Here is a 19,482-nt window from a genome sequence, read left to right on the forward strand (position 1 = left end):
ATTAATATTCTTTATTTTAAAAAATATTCGAGTGATTTGAATATTATAATATTTGGAAGACGACATAGATATTAAAAAATGGAAAATGATTTTTTGCGGGTGGTATTTATAAAAAAATGTAAATTACTGAAGTATGGATTTCAAGTCTCTCATATTCATATATCATCCATCTATATGTGATGTCATGCTTCCATAAAATAAAAATGGAAATATTCACCAACAAAAAAAAACCATTAAATACCCCAAGGCCATGTTTGGTTAAGCATGAAATAAAGCTCATAAACTACAGTAATCCAATTCTATTCTGCAGTCTATTCATTTCATAAAGAAGAAAAGCTTATTGGCATCTGTAAAAGTACCCCCAATTACAAAAGAAATGCAGACCAACCAGATCATTGAGCTGCAGGAGGTGATACCTTCTGTACAGGATCAAGAAGCATTTCATTTCATCTTTACACATATGGTCCAATATTTTTTGAGAGGTTTGCCCCCTAACTATATCAAAGGCCTCGACGATCAAGTTGGAGCACAATCCCGTTCAGGCTTTGGCTAGTGATTTGTACAATTAGAAATTTAGAACATCTAATTGTACAGTAAAGGAATAAGGTAAGATCGAGATGGCAATTTTTCGCTTTTAAATTTGGGAAAGAGTGTACAGGGGTGTTGATTTTGCTCAAAATGTTTGGTAAAGGCTACATGCTGTTACTTGGTTTAACAATGCCCTCAAGCTTCCAACCTCCAAGTCCTGCTAAAGCAAATGCCTGAGAGTGGAACATACTGGGTCAGATAAAGTTCCATGAATATCAGAAACAACAATTATCTGTCAATAATTATCAAACTACACCTAACATCTCGTTGAGAATAACTACTTGAACTCATTATTATCTGATAATTTTTTTCATTCAGCTTTCTTCTGCTGTGGAATTCTCAATTTAGAACAATGTCAGAAATAAAACTTGTATTGGTACCATCTCGAACAAAAAAATACCATCAATCAATTCAGAAGAACTTAGCATTTCATATGGGACACTGCCACCTCCCTGCCCGCAACCAACAATTTATGGTCTCTAGTGAACCTATCAGTAGGATTCCAAATTTCCAAAGAAGGAAATTCATTAGCTCTTGTTTAGTCTGAATTGGCTTACATAAATAGACTTTAACATTTAAGTTAAAAAATTCATCCAACAATTTCTTTTGCTGTATTTGTAGATCTCCTACACTAAGTTTGTCTTCTAATATAGCTGTGACATAGCTTTAGAATAAGAAGCTAGAGTATGCAATTCTTGGTAAATTATCTGTGTTCACTTTGCTTGCTTCCAATTAATTTCATTTTACGCTAAATGCTCAAAAGTATGAATATGATACCAGGTCTTTAACGCTAAGCCTCAAAGCTCTCAAAGTTCCATAGGCATGCATGAGTGTGTTTTTAAGTACCTCTTGATATGCTTTTGTGAACTGAATTATAAGTCATTTTTCAGAATCTGTCTTCTTCTTCTATTTATGAACCTAATAACCTCAGGAAACTTAGCTTATGGAAATGCCAAATACTAATCCGTATGATGAGGATGCTACTGAGAAACTGGAACAATAGCACTCATAAGTCTATGCTCATTATACTTTTCTCATATTAGATTCCCAGACAATTAGCAGCATATCTGAAAAATAACAGTGAGAGAAACAGGGAAGAACCACAATTAATTTTCTCTCCAGTTCGGGGATAAAGTTAATGAGAAAGAGAAAATGAAGAGGACAATTGTGATAGAAAAATGCTCTCCACTATCTTCTTCCATATCGGAACTAGAGAACAGGGAAAACATACATTTTCTTGAATTGAATTTATGTTTTCTTGACCCCAGTTTTGCTCCCAATCCAAAAAAAATTGACGGCAGTAGCATAATTTTCAAATCAAGACGAGCATTAAATAATAGCATCTAAAAACCAATTTTACACTCTTAATCATTATCAGTTAGAAACATAGAGAGTACCGAGTAAACCACTCAAATTTATTCATAAAAGAGAAAACGGTCTCTAACCTCTTCCCATGAACTGCCAGTAGCTTGGAGCAAAGCAGCATTGCACGTCTTCAATTCCACAAAAGCATCAGTAAACATTGAGGCAGCCTCCTCCCACCCTCTATTATGTCCCATACACCTGCACAAATTAGCCAAGCATGATTGCAGCATTTCACACGAAATCCGTTGCTAAGATGATTGAAATAAAAGAAACCGCAGAACTGAACTAAAAACGCTCTAGTGGTCACAAGAAACACATAAGAAACGCGAGACGGTAAAATGAACCAACTCACATAACAGTATGGATGTCATCAGTGCAATACTTGCAGATAGCTTGCTGAAGATGGTAAGCAGTCTGTCCATCCATTGCAGCAATGGAATAGAAGCTAGAAATAAAATGAACCTGGGCATTCAAAAAAGCGGGCACTCGCTGCTGCATAAGTTGAAGCGTTTCCCTCGTACGTTTAGCATCACTGAATTAATTCACAGCACATAGTTAGAAACTAAGGCATATTGTTTGGAAGTTGTTAATAACATAACACAGAGTAGTACCTAGAGAGAATAAGCTGAGGAATCCAACCGAGCTGTTGGAGCTTGAGAGAGAGAGTGGTAGCATCAGCTCTTCCAGCTTGGCTCAGAGGTCGATCATGATCTATAAATTCTCATCTAATCACTAATGTGTAGTTAAAAATTATGAGCATAAGAAAAAAAAATTACACAAATAAAACAAAAACCTCGCAGAGAAGGGTTATCCCAAGAGCTCTTAGCATGGCGGAGGAGAATAAGACGACGGCCCGCTGATTTAGCTTCTTCTTCTTCGTCATCTTTTTGTTGCAGTATCTCTGTTGTTGTGGCCAATGACTTGCACCGATGATGATGATGAACGGATAAACTCAGGCGGAAGCTGGTAGAGATAATCGGGTTCCTCTTCCTCCTCAAACCATACGGCGGTGGCGGCGGCCGCATCATCAGCGGCGGAGTACTACTTAGAATGCTACTGTTAATCTCCATTTGTCTCTTGTCCGGTCACTTCTCAAGATGACATCATATGTTGTACTGTAATTTGCTTTGAGAGAGAGGGGTAAGAGAGTTGGTTAGTTTTATCCATTAATTTAGTTATTAGGCAGTAAAAAAAATTCTTATGAAAAGTTTGTGAGGGGCATAAACGTAAAATGGGTTTCTGTTTATATCTATGCCTGTCCTTTTATGCTGTGGGCTTCCTCTTTTTAGGAGATGATGATGATACTGGATTTTACACTGAATTAGATTCGATATACAGATTATGATGATGATTTTAATCATATGATCTGCCCTTTGTATAGTTTTAGGTCTCTGTAATCTACCACGGCAGCATACGACGACGTGTTGGTCGCATCCGCTGCACCGCCACCGTCATCAGCATAGCCTCCTCCGATTCTTCTGGTTGGTTGGTTCCTATATCTGAAAATTAAATTTGTCATTTCTTTCATTTGTTTTTCGCAAATTTTTGTTCGTTAATTTTTTAGATGCAGATCTAATTCGGTTATGCCAATTAGCATATAAATTGTTCTAAATTGATTAAAATTGAAAGGGGATTTTTTAATTTCCATATAATTTAATTACTTCCGCTGTTTGCCTTTCATAGTCATGCATCGTCTCTTTTGTGCTGATTTAATTATTGTTCATAATTGGATGTCGCCATTTTAGCCTTCAGCTTTCTGGTTCCATGTTCTGTGCTCTTTTTTTTCCCGTTGCTATGCGAGTTTGTTGTTTATTCATTCTGATTTTGCATGCGCTCTCAACTGCTGAATGAAGGGCTCCCAAACACCTGTGTCTTTATCCACAACACAAAATCTCTATACGTGTTACATCGTGAACATCTGTAAACTCGAACTTTAGTCTTGAAGCCTAAAAGCAACTTATCCGCAAAATGGTTTCTTACAACTATCTCATCCAATTACATTATAACAACAAGCATTGCAGCCCTCATGCTTGTCGAATAAACTTATCACATTTTTTCGCTAATCAATAATTGTCTATGACAGGAGGCCATCTGATTGTTCCATTTAAGGACGTGCCACACTAATTATCGTGCTGAATTTTTTTACAATTAGCACACGTTACCATAGTTTTTATTCCCCTTTCTTATGTTCTTCCACCCTTCTTCATGCATCATCTTATTCGCTACTTACCTTTGTAGTTCATATACATATGGCTGTTTTTAAAATAGTGAATAACCATTCATAATTGGTCTGTTCCAAGTGCCAATTGTAAATTAATATATCCACTTAATACATAGCTTTCCACACCTATTGTATTGCTTCAAAGTATTATCATCTGAACATCCTTTAATCACCTTTGTTAGGAATATTAGAATAAGACTTGGGGGAAGGACAAATGAAATAAATTTGAAGGCTAATGAGGGCACCCAGTTAAAAAAAAATTGTGCTTATTGAACTACATGCATTTTACATACCGGTTACCATTATTATTGTGGTTAATTTTTTTGGTATTTGAACTTTCATCTTTAGGTTAACAGGAGGTTACTAGAACAATTTAGATCAAAAATTGCTTATGTGGCAACAGACACGTTGGATAACCACACAAATTTGTGTTGACATCTAAGGAATTTTTGACATGAATTGCTATTGTAACCTCCTGTTGATTTGAAAATGAAAGTTTAGTTACCAAAATGTAATGTAACAAATAAAAAGATGGCAATCATTCTGTAAAAGGCATATAGTTCGGTAACTACAAATTATTTTAACCCGAGGGCACTCTTTATAACGGTAAACCTCTAGGAACCTTCTTTTAATGAGCTCCATCATGAAATGATGAACTATTTTTCTTCGAAGTTTAGAATTAAAGGGATGTAGAAATAAGGTGGGAATTTTTCCCGTCACCTTAAGAGACAGTTATCTATCTATTATCTCAAAATATTTATAGAGAGCTAAAAAGAATGTTTGCAGCCTTAGAGTTAGCTGCCAAAATAAAACTCAAATAAGATACTGGAAGAAGGTAAGAGTAAATCTTTACTCTTTGAGATAGTTGTCTTCAATGTAACTTTCACTAGATGGTTTCCAAAACCCATTTTAAAGAGAAGGATCTTAAATTGAGATTTATTACATGTAAAGTAAAATGATTATGTCGAGAAGGAAAGGGGGAATACAGTAATGCTCTCTTCATTTTTTTCATGATAGAAAAATCTTCTCAAGCATTCAAGATCATATACTTTTACTATGGGTTAATAATGATTTTTGTCACCTAGCATGGATAAAAAGCAGATATAAAGTTGTACTTGTCAAAACTACTAGAAGTGTAGAAGAAGTTGAAACTTTATATGGAAGTCAATGATGAAAATGTAGTACATGTACATGGAAATTAAACTATGAATATGCACAACTTAGTTAGCAATTTATGCTTTTTGCAGGAGAACAGAACTAATTGATTGCCTTTTTTATATCATTGCCAAGACCTAACAAATAATTTTGTTGGATAAACACTACTCATGATCATACTTTGTTGCAAGTCTTTAAATATCACTTTGTTGGATAAACACTGCCCATGATGCTACACTGTCCTAAGTCATTAACATTGATGACTCCATTCTACTTAGGGATACGTTATATAATTAGTCTCAAATTTTCATCGCAGTATTCCTGACTTCATTTTCAGGTGTATTTTCTCTACAAACATGTCCCAGTATCAAGGGGATGAAATGGATTACATGGCAGACGATTATGAGATGGCAGAAGTAGATGATGATATGTATTTCCGTGAGAGAATCATGGGTGATTCAGAGTCCGATGATGATGATGATGAATATGATCATTTGGTTTGTTATTCTCTATTCTTAGCTTTTAAATTTTTCCTAATTTCTGTTAGGAAGAATGCTGATTTTCACTGTTTTTGCTACATTATTCACGTCTTATGTCTTTTCCTGGTGTGAGATATTTGTTTTATAATTTTAGTGACACCAACCTTGTGTGTCCCACTTTTTTTCTTGGGATTGGGTTGGTTTGGGTGGTTGATTGTGCAGGACAATAAGATTACAGATACATCTGCTGCAGATGCCAGGAGAGGAAAGGACATCCAGGGGATTCCTTGGGAGAGACTTAGCATTTCCCGGGAGAAGTACAGACAAACAAGGCTAGAGCAGTATAAGAACTATGAAAACATCCCTCAGTCGGGAGAAGGTTCAGAAAAGGTAGATTAAAAGTATTTTTTCCAATATGGTGTAATGGTAAATGTCGACCAAACTTTGGTGAACAACTTTGCTTTGTGCTTCTTTTATTCTTGGCTGGCTTTAGGAATGCAAGCCTACAAAGAAAGGGGGGACGTTCTATGAGTTTTGGCGGAATACAAGATCAGTCACATCCACTATCCTTCATTTTCAAGTATGTTGATGTCCGAACTCATCCAATATTTGTGAAAATGAATTGGTTAGCAAATCAACTTTTGGTGTTAAAGATTATAGATAAAAGCTTTAGTAATTTAGTGTTGAGACACTACACAACATCTATGATTAAACTTAATTTTAATAAATATCTCAATCTGGCCACTTATTACAACTCCATTATCTAGGAAGCAATTTTGCACTTTCCCACATGAAGCTAAACCTTAAACATGGAGCAAGTGAGCAACTAATTGATCCAGGATTGGAGCTAACATGTGAATGCTTCTTATATCTAAAATCGTGTGCTTTGAACATTAACAATATTTTCAGCACCTGCACATTAAGTTGATGGTGTTAAGTGGCTTAGCGTTCGTTTCTGATATTTTGAATTTATAGAATTGCAAAGATGACGCTTAATATCGTTTTATTCTTGTTTTGTGCATTTCAGTTGCGTAACTTGGTTTGGTCAACCTCAAAACATGATGTCTACCTTATGTCACATTTTTCCATTGTTCACTGGTCCTCATTAAATTGCAAGAAGACTGAGGTTCTCAATGTTTCTGGTCATGTGGCCCCTTGCGAGGTAAATCAGCCTCTTGGAATTTTAGCCTATTAGATCTTATTACTTGAAATGTAACTCAAATTTCTGACTGTGTTGCATTACTAGAAATGTTATTGTTGATTCTCAAATTTTTCACTCTGTTGCGCTGCTGATATCTTGTTTTTTATTCTCTGATAGAAACATGCTGGGAGCCTCTTAGAAGGATTTACTCATACCCAAGTTAGTACACTGGCAGTACGGGATAAGTTGTTGATTGCTGGAGGGTTCCAGGGAGAACTTATTTGTAAGGTAATCTTGTTGTTTTATTGGTGCTTTTTCTCACTGTTTTGTGATGTGGTTTATTGCAATCATATAAAAATGCAACATTTATGCATCGATAACTTGGATGCAGTTTACTTATTTTCTTTATACTTGATAAATATCCAGTTTTGATTCTGCTAGATATTGTGCTGATAGTTAATGTGGACAGTTTGATTTCAACAAGTCATTTATTTGATTTTATGTAGCCATTTCTTTTCTTTTGATTGTACATTACATTTGATTACAACAAGTAATTACACATTTCAAGTCCGTAGAGTAAAATTTGATTGGTTTTATTGGAATTTTATAAATAATGAACAATGAGGGGCAATTTTTTCTATTGTGAGCAGCATTTAGATCGACCAGGAGTTAGCTTCTGTTACAGGACAACTTATGATGACAATGCTATCACAAATGCAGTTGAGATATATGATGGTGTCAGGTTGTTTCCCTAACTTTGATTCCTTTCTCCACTATGATTCCTGATGATTAGAGTAATAAGGGGTTTTATTTACGTTCAATGACTTTTTTTAAAATTGTTGTAGTGGTGCAATTCATTTTATGGCTTCAAATAATGATTGCGGGATTAGAGATTTTGATATGGAGAAATTTCAAATTACTAAGCATTTCTGCTTTCCTTGGCCAGTGAATGTGAGTATCCTTTCTGTATCTACATGTTTTTTAGGTTCTGATCCTGTTTGATGGCATCTTTACAGTTGCAGAACTGTGTATTATATGCAATATTTTGTTAAAATGAGATTTTGATGGAAGCCTTGCTTGGTAGTTGTAATTGCATCTGGTTGTTGTTGGATATTTTCCTTGCTATCATCTTTTTAATTGCACCTCATGGCAGTACCTGTTTTTTTTTTAATAATTTTTTTTACCAAAGCAGTACACAGTTCATCTGGGCATAGTCTATCCTCTTTCTTATCATCATCAATGTCTTCCACATAGAATATTACTTTCATATTGTGGCCAGGACAAGGAGAATTGGGCATAGTCTATCCTCTTTCTTATCATCATCAATGTCTTCCACATAGAATATTACTTTCATAATGTGGCCAGGACAAGGAGAGTAAATTTGAATATGTAATTTTGTGATTTTTTATTACTATGTTGCTCAAGAACCTTTACTTTTCTTCTTTAAGTTTGATTCTATAATTAGAGGCTTTGTTGGATATTAAATAAAAAAAATTCTAGAGGTATCTCTGTTATGCCTTCCTGTGCTTCCACCTGATGTAATCTTATTCGTAACTGGTAGTTTGTATGACTTCCATGCTGGTGAGGTCATCCATTGATTATGAATTCCTTATTTGATTTATCAATGGTTTGAGACTTTGAGTTATCCATCAATATGCAAAAAATGATAATTTTTTGATGTGTGATTTTGATATGTTCAACAGCCAGATCCATTATTTTTTAATATAAGGGGAAAGGGTATATCTTGTATACTTCTGAATTTTTTATTTTAATAACTTCTGTTTGCAGCACACCTCTCTGAGTCCTGATGGTAAACTTCTTACAATTGTTGGTGACAACCCAGAGGGGTTACTAGTGGATTCTCAAACGGGGAAGGTATTTCACTTCTTTATTTCTCTTCGGCTTAATCTTTGTTTATCAACTTTATATAATACATTTATTTATTTTTAAGTTTGAACTTAGAGTTCCATCCGATCTTAAATATTTGATGTTTCAGACTATTGCATCCTTATCTGGACATTTGGATTTCTCATTTGCATCTTCGTGGCATCCTGATGGGCGCATCTTTGCCACTGGGAATCAAGACAAGACTTGTCGTATTTGGGATGCTAGAAACTTATCAAAATCTGTTGCTGTGCTCAAGGGAAACTTGGGAGCCATTAGATCGATACGATTTACATCAGATGGGCAGTTCATGGCAATGGCAGAGCCAGCAGATTTCGTGCATGTGTATGATGTGAAGAATGGATTTGAGAAAGAACAAGAGATTGATTTTTTTGGAGAGATCTCTGGTCTATCTTTCAGCCCAGATACAGAATCCCTCTTCATAGGAGTTTGGGATCGCACCTACGGAAGCCTCCTTCAATACAATAGATGCAGGAGCTATACATATCTCGACTCATTTCTGTGATGTTTCTCTTTCCCTGTATATCTAGTTGTGAGTTTGTGCCAGCAATTTGTTTACATATCCAATGAAGCTGAGGATGTTAAGGATCCCAACATTAGTCTTAGTGAACAACAAAGGTTGCATACATCATGTTACATGCAGTTGTTGAGGAGGGACGGAGAGCGAAAAAGATGCTCCTGTTGTAATTGCTTCTTGTAGTAAATGGGTTTGAAAATAAATACTGAACCAAATATATGTGACGGAGGGATAGAGATTGGGAGGGTGGTGGAAGGCATTAGCTAAAACTTTGTAAAAATAACTTAAAACTATTTACTTGGAGTGTAATTTGGTTACAACTGATCACACTATAACTAAGACACGATATCACTCATCGGCCTTTTGTTTTTCTTTTTATTTCTATTAAATGATATAGTCGTCGGAAATATGCTTGAGGATGTTCTCTGCCTCTGCTTCAAGTTGCTGCATAGGTTTTTCAAAAGCATCCACCAATTCAGGAGTGAAAACCGCAGTCACATTGCATTCATTTGGTAAATAGAAGTTGCCCATCTTTGGAGTGACATAAGCTCCGGGAGAGTTGACTTGTCCGCCAGAGTTGAACCACTCCTTAAGGCTTCCAACAGCCGAGAATTCAATGGTGTGTGGAATTTCAATTGAGTCTAACCTTTTTGCAATTGATTTCCTTTTGAGACCCTTTTCTAAGAGCTCCCTTTCTTCAAAAGAGTCTTCACCATTTGCATTATGTTCTTTACTTTCTAGCTCTGTAGTTGCTTCAATCTTGTATTTGTCTTGTAGAATTTCTTCTTGCAGATTGATTCTTAAACTGCCCCCGGATTCTGACCGGAGCTCACCAGACAATCTGAGCTCTTTTATCAGCGCATCATACTCTTCTACCGTGTGGAAACTGTTAGCTCGTTTCGCGCCTGTATGGTCCTTCTTGTCTTGCTCATGCTCCGAAAACCAACCCTCTCCTCCTTGCTCGCATCTGTTATCGGTAAGAGCATGGTCAACAACTTGTTGGTTGTTGTTTGAAAAACTCCCAGACCGGAGTTCTCTGGCAACCTTGCTCGAAGTACAAGTTTGGAGGAAAGAAATTGATCGACTATCGTACTGTTCCTTTAAACTCATCGATCTAGGCATGAGTTTGGAGGAAATGCAACCCATTTTCAAAACTTGGAAGTGAGCTGAAAACAAACCATTTGAGCTATATATGCAAGTAGTGTATAATAAAATAGGAGAATTGTTGAAGGGTCTCAAAACAGCAGCTTATTCTCGGTCAACAAAAAAAGCTGTGTAGGACCCTGCAGCTGATTTATTTAGTGTTGTTCATCTAATCATTCAGTTTTGTGCACCTAATCCATGCAACTCATTTTTATATATTACTCCCTCTTCCGTCACACAAACAATGATAAAATTGGCTTTAAACAAGATTAAGAAATAATAATAACACTAATTATTTTTCATCAAATTCCTATTGTATCTTTTATTTAATTGTTTAGATATTTTATAGAACATTAATTATATATTTTAAAAATATCAATTGCTACTTGGAATTTAAATTAAATTTTAATAAATTAAATTTATTACTGATCCCTATATCAAATTTATCTATTTTTATGAGCCGATGTAATTATTTATTTTCGCCCATGCTATTTACAAATTTGATTGCTGTAGCTTAATATCGTTGACTAGCTACAGTGGAACTTTCATAACAGGATCTACCTGGTGGGGATATAAGCTGCTGCCCCTGTGCCTGTCATGAATATTGGTTGTAAAAATGGCACTCATGTTTACCTAGTTTCTCACCTAACTCCTTCGTATTTTTTAAATTTCAATTATTGACCCTCAATGTATTAAAAGTACAAAATAAACACCACAGAAAGAAAACATTCACTCTCATTAATTGATGATTTTACTTCTTTTTAAATTCAAACATTTGCATCTTTTAATTAATTACAAGCAAAACTTTTATTTTTTACAATTATATCCAATTTCAAAGATTTTTTTGTCAATTTTGTCCAAAATTTTAAGTTATCCTTTTTAACTCCAAACCTTTGCATTCTTTACTAATTACTGCCAAATTTTAAAATATTATCTAATTTCTAAAAGAGTTGAAATTGAATTTAATAAATAAAATTTGAAATTTTGGTCTTAATTGCAAAAATAAAAAAAACCCGACTATAATTGTAATTAACAAAAAAACATAAAAGTTTGAATTCAGAAAGTAATTTAGCCTTAATTAATCATACATGGCTGCCCATTACTAGCCTCCTTTGTGACACTCCCTCCAAGTTCTGTCGGTTTGTCTGTTTTTTAAATTAAGAATTGAATCGAATTGTAATTTTTTAAATAATAGTAATTCATAAACCAAACAGATCATTTCCAATTTAGTTCAAATTGTTTTTTCAGTTAATTTGATTCAGCACACACTCCTAGTTGTAGTATCTAAATTCCATTGGCTGCTGCCAGGATTAATATTATTAGATATAAATCAAATTCAAAATAGACATGGAGCAAATTCACCTGCAAGGGATGCTGATATATAATAGGTTTTCCCCCAAATAGATTTGAGCTGAAGAAAGTATCTTATTTACAAATTGCTGCAACCCACGAGAAAATATCTGCAATACTACGCATACCAACACTGATTTACACCAATTATATATATAAAAGCACTAATTTACACCAACTCCCTCCCATATTTAACACAATCAATAGGTATATAATTTTTTGGCGGAAAAACTAGGCGATTTTTAGTGTTTTCTTTATTGATTCGAGTCATTAAACAAGGGTAGCAGAACCAGACTATCGGCAGCCACCGGGAGCGAACCCAATCGTCGAAGCGGAGACATCATAAGCAATGTTATATGTTTGTTGTTGATGATTTCCAATAATAGCAATTCGGTTGCTGCTTGTAAAAGCCAGACAAGTTACACCATTATCAACTTCTATCAGGATGTTAGGGCCCTCTAGAGAGAGGTCAGCACCACCTTGAAAAACGAGTCGAATCGCAGGTGTAGCAGCAGACATACTCTTTAAACTTCCCTTGAAGCAAGCGTCCAGTATGGAATACGCAGGGGCTTGTGCGTGTGTCCTGGACATGATCTTCACAAAAGCCTGTTTCAACGGAGTATAAATGGATATCGGAAGTCGCGTTATAACAGTACCGGAGTCAATGATGGTGGGAGCTTGGTACCCACCAGCAGCCACTCCCAGAGGCCTTCCGGCCACAGTAATAGCGGCCAGCCTCAAAAGGTACAAGCTGGGATTCTGAGGATTTTTAATCATGGGAGTGAACTTATAGGAGGATGGTGAAATCTTTCCGATTGATAAAAATCCTCCAGATGAGGTAGAAGTAGCAGTAGGAAGGCAATAAGAGAAGGCATATTCATATTTTAGGGACAATTGGCCTAACATTGATAACTTGTCACGGGCTAGCCCTATGATACCGGCTGCTCGTCCAAATAAACCTTCATTGTCTTGCCCGCAACCGTATGTGAAACGGGGCAACGTCTGTGATGGTGTTAAGCTCAGAACATCTTGACTCAGGTAGCCCATTGAGTAAGATGAATCGCCGTAGCTGGCTGTGTACACACATGCACCAGAAGCAGTACACAGAGGGTCATTCAAAGTAGCCGCCTTAACCAAAGAGCACTCGGAGGTGCTACATGATAGGGTTTTGTAGGTCTTAGATGCTGAGGGTTCAAACAGAGGGTCGACCTGTGTATGACAGTATACAAAGCAAGGCTTGCACTGAAGCCAGGAGAGAGAGCTACCTGTATCAATTATCATAGAATAGTACTTGGGAGGAGAGCCGAGGCCTAGCTTCACGTAGTAGTTGCCCGATCCAATAGACAAACCAGGGGTCAGGGGGATGTTGGCCAAATTCGGTTCCAGGAGATGTCCCGATTTGTGGCGGGAGACAGATGCACCTTCTACACCTTTCTTCTCCAGTCTGCTTCTTATAGACTTCACATGAATTTCATCACGTGACAGTATATCATAGAGAGAAACGGATGAGTTCGTACTGAGAGGAGAGCCAGCCCCGTGTACATGAAATAAGCTAAGCTGTATGCTGGACTGATTGACAGATAACTTGTGTTCTGCAAAATGATAACTGTTATATGATAGAAGTTTATTGAATAAATATCTCAACTAACAACTAATATTTTTACCAAATATTCACATATTAATTGAACAAGTTCATTAAGTAGAGAAAACACGTGCCTTCGAGTTTTGCAAATGAAGATGCTGCAAGTATTATGAAGAAATTAAGAAACCACACCAATTCCATATGTTGGGGGCTTTTGCAGTTCTTGATCTCCTTGTTCTATAAAGAAAAGCAGCATACAACAGAAAATGCAAAATCGTATGTTGCAAAGATAATTTGAGAAAAGCTGTTGCAATGTTAACAATAATATATTGACTAATTAGTTGGAAAATTATAAATGCTGTCGCATTCTGCCAACCAAGAAAGTCCTTGATTAAGTTGGGGAGATGGGAGGTAGAATTTATAACTATCGTGCGATCGTAGATCTTTTTATTTCCTAGAAAGCTTGATTATCCTATTATTTCTGAACAGTGAATGATAATGTATACTTGGGTGTTCCAAGCACACACGATGGTGGCAAATATCACCTGGAATCTCACAAATGAAAACATCTTGGATTCCATTTGTGTGGCTCCACTACTTTGGTTTTTACTTCAGAGGTTCCGAAATCAACTTGCGCTCCAACATACCCATATACTACATGAGCAAAGGGTCATCGTGGTCCCTAAACATATACTCACACTTCCAATCAATGTAGTACAATACTCACTAACTTTTAGGCCAATTAACCCCTAATTTGGGTAATCATGGCCCTTGAATATGTTTATTTTGTACAATTTGGGGGTTAAATGACCTAAAATTAGAGAATATAGTCCTCAATTTAAAACTGTTAAGTATGAGTTAATTGACCCTAGCGCATAAGTTCAGGGACCGCAATGACCTTTTGATCAATAATATATATACATCTTGCTCATATAATATCAGAAGCAGTGAGTGGGCCATATGATTTGGAAGGAGGGAAAACTAGTCATAAATGTTTTATGGTAGAGGGTCCTCATCCAATGAAGACAAAGAAGATATCATTTCAACAAAAACAAAATAAGAAGATTCTTTGGCAGAGAATGCTCTAGCTTTGATTGCTAATAAAGATACATACAACAATAAGCACACAATAATGCAAGGTTACGAACTGCTATGACCAGATACGCTACAAAGTTACCTAAAAAAAAAAAACTCAAACAAGAGTGAAAATAGACTGCATCAATGATGTCAATCCATAGGTAATAAACTGCACGTAAGAGAAAATGAAGAATCCTAAAAGAAAGTAGAAATGCAGCTACAAAAAATCCAGAAGCAAACAATTAGTTTTTAAAACGAGAAACAACTTTTAATATTCATAATAGGCACTCAGAACTCAGGACCTTGAAAGAGTTTAACAAGAGAAGCAAACTATTAGTTGCATGTCAGCAGCTTTAAAAATCTATCTCCATTTTTACATATATTGCCAGTGACTCCCAACTAATAAGGAAGCTTCAATAGATTTACCATCATAATTAGGATTTCCCACCAAAGCAGTAATGCGTTAAATGAACTTAAGCCACACTGACAAATGACCAGTTTTCAAGGAAGGCAACAATCAATTTCATTGTCCCTATGGAGGTTAAATGCCATGGTCAGTCTGGGACCACAATTATAGAGCTGAATAGTGAATACACAGTAGCCAAACCACCCGTCTTTTATCAAAAAAGTGGTTAAATTCTCATTTTCAATGGCCCCTGTCATTTAGGGAAGCAAGCAAGGGAGAAAAGATTCCTTATGACAACAGAATCCTCAAATCTATCAAGCCTGCATTCACCAATCAATCTAGAACATAAATTTATTTGCTTAACCATCTAAACTTGCTAGAAGACTATCGCGGAAAAAAAAATCATGGCCATGAAAGTTTATCACCACAAGTAAAAGTTGGACTGAAAGAGCAATTAACGAAACAAAAGTCATTATCAGTACTCAATACTTTACTCAACACTGAATGTTACATTACATATTTTGAATTCCAGCAACAAGGGAACTGAAAAGAAGGTGAGACGAGAGAATTGGTAGAGTAAAGAGAGTAGAATGATGATAATGATGATAGAAATTTGTATTAATTCAACAACTGATTCTCCATAGTTGATAGACATGAATGCTGTGACTTCAAAAAAAATGCTGAAACTATAGCATAATATTTCTAGAAAGCTGTATTGGCTAGCAATACAGCTGTATAACATAAAGAAAATAGACGAAAAAAAGCAAAAGGACAATTAGCAACTTTCTCCGACGGAAAACATTATTCCTGCCACAAGCATTTATAATTACCAGGCTGGTCATTCTTAGGTCCATTCCCAATCGTTGGCTTGTGTATAACAACATAAAACAATCAGATTTACCCTCTTTATATTTATAATCATCTATTTTCCACATTTCTCCTTCAACTCCTAATTGATTAATTTCTCCTTCCTTTCCACAATACAACTTTGATAGTAAATATTTTTCGTCAGCATTAATCTTTTCACCATTTGGTAAGGACTGTACTAGGGTAAAGTCGGGTGTAGCTCCGATTGATATGGTTTGGTCATGTGAGTAATAGACTTGGCGATGCCAAGCCCTGGTTAGAAAAAGCTTACCATAGTAAGCTCGATGTAGGAGAGAAATGTAGATGTATATTGTAGAGCTAATTAACACAAAAGAGTGATTCAAAATGATTTAATGGCTCTAAAGCTATCCGAAAATTATGCCCAAAATCACTTATATTAGAAAAATAGGATCCATTTACCTGATTGCACCTAACTTAGGGCTCAGTTCAGTTGGTTCGTGAGAGCATATTGAAAAAAGAAATGCAGATTCAAGGACCTGCTTGCTCCCTGCCCCCAACAAAAACAGTTAAGGGAAAAAAATTAAATCAAGCAGTATGAGACGTGTGGACTATCCCAGTGATGGTGAAGATGTTGCAGTTGCTTTGATAGCACGCAGACAAAAAACAAAAACAAAAAGAAGAGATGATAGTAGCGTAATTCCTGGCGAACATCTAGCTTATGGATAAGTCATCATAAAAAATGGGCCAAATGTTAAGCCAATGGTATGAATCATGGAACTATAATATTTCCCAAATCATTGAATATATTTTTTTAGAGAAGTAGAGCTTATAAGTAGTTATACAAGCAACAAACTATGAAGGAGAGAAAAATCAGCGAAAATTGTAAATATAAAGTACAATTTTCTGTAATTGGATTTGTTAACTAAGAAGGAAAGAACACACCTGGAAATTTTATAACACGCAACAAACTAAATGTGAAATTGGGTAAATCACCGCCGAAAAGCATTTCCATGACCCGTTTCAGTCCTTCCTTGTGAATAATGTGCTCGACGACGGACATTTTTCTCAATGGTTGAGCTTCCCTCCTTCTCAGTGCCATACATACTTCTCTGAGCTGCATCCAGGAAGTTACTACCACCAGATATGCTACCACGGATAGCTTCCTGTGCATCCTCCTCCTCAGCCTTCTTTAAACGGTTCCACCTTTGTTCTTCATGCAACTCAGCATCCACTTGCATTTCTCGCAGCTTAGCAGCTCGTTCTTCTTCTGATAATTTAGGAGTTACAGTCCGGTGCTTATGATGTGAATCACGACTAGCTGCAGCAGGAAAATTATAAGATCTTGTTTCACTATAACTTCTAGTTTCCTTTTCGTTTTTATGAGAAGAATTTCTGGGTTCCCTTTCCCTTCTATGACCATTATGATGTGAATCGTGACTAACTGCAGCAGAAGAATTATAAGATCTTGCTTCACTTAAACTTCTAGTTTCCTTTTCGTTTTTATGAGTAGAACTTCTGGGTTCCCTTTCCCTTCTACGACCATCTGGATCTGTCTGGTAATCCATCAAATGTTTCTCACTCTTAAACTTGTCATGGTTCTTCTTAACAACATCTTGATCATCATGTTTTGCAGCTTTGAAGTCTGAGAACCCATTAGGAGTTAGATCCCTGTCGTTGGAACCCTTGTACCGATGTTTTCTTGTTTCACTTTCCCTTTTACTTGATTTTTCATCAGAAACTACTCGTGCTTTATAGCACTCATCATCATATTTAGGCCTCTTAGAGTTGCTAGTATTTCTAGTCTTGTCCCTTTCAACACGAAAATCTTCTGAATCTGGTCGCTCTTCAGATGATGAATGCTTGTGATGCTTTTTACTGCGATGACTGTTCTTTTTTTGGTGGTGCTTCTTATTTTGAGCCTTCTCCTCTTTACTTGCTTCAACCTACAAAAAGAAAAATGATTAGTATGCTTAAGAAATGGTTATTCAACTATTTAAACGTTTCGGCTCTTGCATACTGACTCTAAAAATGTTTTTAAGACTAAGGTCCTTGCATCACATTACTTCAATAAAATCCATGTTAGTGCAAAGAGAGATGAAGCTTCAAAATATTGGAAATAAGCTTCCAATTCACCAATGCATAGAAATGCTTTCATGTGTTCATCTTGCTTAAAAAATACAAGGACTCAATTCAATTCATTTGAATTAAATTTCATTAATTAACTTCACCGTTGCTAGAATTCAGTTCTTTCAAGTTAAATAAAGAAAGGCAATTTGGAGAGAAATAAACTTATGGAGAAAGTGACATGATTGTGAGAGAAATCATGCAATTGAACTCTAGGACACGATTACTTCTTGGAGCTCATTCTCTAAGTTATGATTAATAAATCATACTTCTAATATAATTTACTTTCTAAGAATAAATAAATGCTGTTGCCCAGGACAAGAAAACAACGTGTTTGTAAATATGCATAGTAACAATAATAAAAAGGAGGGAAAAAAAGATTACTGATTTCTGAATAATGGCCATTTGGACGGGGTTATTTTTGATGCGAGCAAGCGCCTCTTGCTCGCGCTGGCGAATCAAAAGCAGGGGATCAGAATGAAGTTTCCTCCAAGCATCGTTGGCAGAATGCGGCTTATCCTCGAATAAGGCTCCTAAAACAGTGGAAGAGGCTGCCGCCGACGCTGACGCATTCTCGGTGGTGGGAGGAACGACTTCTTCAAGGGCCTTGAAGGCAACCCCGGACGACCCTCCAGCTGCGGAACTAGAGGAGCCTTTTCCTACAGCTAATCCCGAATCGTAAAGAAAGTCCAACCTCTCCTGCCTCCTAAAACACAATAAAATTGATTTTTATCAAAAAATCGAAACCCTAATCATATGAATTCAAAAACGAAAAGAAAATCAAAATTGAAGAGTAAGTAAAGAAGAAACGTACGGAACGAGACCGGCTTGCTCTTGCAGTTGACGAAACTCGGACCGCTCACGTTCTTCTTGAATCTGCTTGCGGAGCTCTTCCAATTTCTTCTGCTCGGCGTCATTCTTCTGCTCCGCCTTCCATACGTTTTCTATGTTTCTCAAGCTCCCCGTGTGCCATCCCTTCTTGTTCAGAAACTTCAACGCCATTGCGATCGAATTTTATCTCCTTAACCTTCTCTGCTCAATGTAAATCTAATATGCAGTGCTGTGGTTTTGATTTTTGAGGGACAATGGGGACTTTAAAGATTAAACCATAAACGGATTTACTTGCGGGTTAAGTATCAATTTGCCCCCTACAATTCGCAAACTTTGGACAATTAATACAAATCGTAATTGTTTTATCAATTCATTCCTTTGACCTATCATTTTTATCAATCACATCATACAAATGTCAAAATAAATATAATTGGAAGAAATAAAATATATTGTGACCCTTCTATTTTTCATATATAAGTTAATCTAAGATAATTTAAAATCTATAAATAAATAATTATTTTTATTAGTTTAACACATTTAAAAATAATACTGATATTTTTTGATAATAACATAATTAATAAAAAAATTGGTGATTAATAAATTATATCATTAAAAATAATTTTTTTTTGTATAAATTAGTCAAATATTTAATAAGAAAATTACACAAAGTGTTTATAATTTTTAAACAATCCAATGGATTAAAGTAACTCTAAATAAATAAATAAATTTTATGTCTAATTAAAAAGATGAACTTTCTTTTTTATTTTATC

At 35.8% G+C, this 19,482-nt stretch overlaps 5 protein-coding genes across 6 annotated transcripts; 1 reads left to right on the forward strand and 4 right to left on the reverse strand.

Moving 5' to 3' along the window:
* Positions 1 to 212: 212 nt before the first annotated feature.
* On the reverse strand, positions 213 to 3,129 carry LOC126676758 (uncharacterized protein At3g52155, chloroplastic). The gene is made up of 5 exons (XM_050371035.2): positions 2,747 to 3,129; positions 2,565 to 2,664; positions 2,306 to 2,485; positions 2,034 to 2,151; positions 213 to 761 (listed from the first exon to the last, which is right to left on the reverse strand). Exons 1-5 carry the CDS (start codon positions 3,021 to 3,023, stop codon positions 693 to 695), a joined length of 744 nt encoding a protein of 247 aa, XP_050226992.1. The 5' UTR covers positions 3,024 to 3,129; the 3' UTR covers positions 213 to 692.
* Positions 3,130 to 3,225: 96 nt separating this feature from the next.
* LOC126676757 (uncharacterized WD repeat-containing protein C2A9.03-like) lies at positions 3,226 to 9,726 on the forward strand. Of its 2 annotated transcripts, none has more exons than XM_050371034.2 (10): positions 3,226 to 3,438; positions 5,667 to 5,826; positions 6,031 to 6,198; positions 6,302 to 6,388; positions 6,836 to 6,970; positions 7,127 to 7,237; positions 7,600 to 7,691; positions 7,795 to 7,900; positions 8,738 to 8,824; positions 8,946 to 9,726. In XM_050371034.2, exons 2-10 carry the CDS (start codon positions 5,686 to 5,688, stop codon positions 9,357 to 9,359), a joined length of 1,341 nt encoding a protein of 446 aa, XP_050226991.1. In that variant the 5' UTR covers positions 3,226 to 3,438; positions 5,667 to 5,685; the 3' UTR covers positions 9,360 to 9,726. The 2 variants fall into 2 exon arrangements, with proteins under 2 accessions (XP_050226991.1, XP_050226990.1); XM_050371033.2 differs by having other exon boundaries at positions 3,226 to 3,434.
* Positions 9,727 to 9,755: 29 nt separating this feature from the next.
* Positions 9,756 to 10,517, reverse strand: LOC126678518 (uncharacterized). The gene has a single exon (XM_050373412.1). It carries the CDS (start codon positions 10,515 to 10,517, stop codon positions 9,756 to 9,758), a length of 762 nt encoding a protein of 253 aa, XP_050229369.1.
* A 1,354-nt stretch (positions 10,518 to 11,871) lies between these two features.
* LOC126676876 (aspartyl protease family protein At5g10770-like) lies at positions 11,872 to 14,539 on the reverse strand. Its single transcript, XM_050371199.2, has 2 exons — positions 13,581 to 14,539; positions 11,872 to 13,456 (listed from the first exon to the last, which is right to left on the reverse strand). The coding sequence occupies exons 1-2, from the start codon at positions 13,645 to 13,647 to the stop codon at positions 12,159 to 12,161; spliced, it is 1,365 nt and encodes a 454-aa protein (XP_050227156.1). The 5' UTR covers positions 13,648 to 14,539; the 3' UTR covers positions 11,872 to 12,158.
* A 1,981-nt stretch (positions 14,540 to 16,520) lies between these two features.
* LOC126676877 (uncharacterized) lies at positions 16,521 to 18,965 on the reverse strand. Its single transcript, XM_050371200.2, has 3 exons — positions 18,696 to 18,965; positions 18,266 to 18,587; positions 16,521 to 17,700 (listed from the first exon to the last, which is right to left on the reverse strand). Exons 1-3 carry the CDS (start codon positions 18,881 to 18,883, stop codon positions 16,747 to 16,749), a joined length of 1,464 nt encoding a protein of 487 aa, XP_050227157.1. The 5' UTR covers positions 18,884 to 18,965; the 3' UTR covers positions 16,521 to 16,746.
* Positions 18,966 to 19,482: the final 517 nt, after the last annotated feature.

The sequence above is a fragment of the Mercurialis annua genome, linkage group LG4 (genome assembly GCF_937616625.2).
Source record: "Mercurialis annua linkage group LG4, ddMerAnnu1.2, whole genome shotgun sequence".
In the NCBI taxonomy this organism is placed as follows: Eukaryota; Viridiplantae; Streptophyta; class Magnoliopsida; order Malpighiales; family Euphorbiaceae; genus Mercurialis; species Mercurialis annua.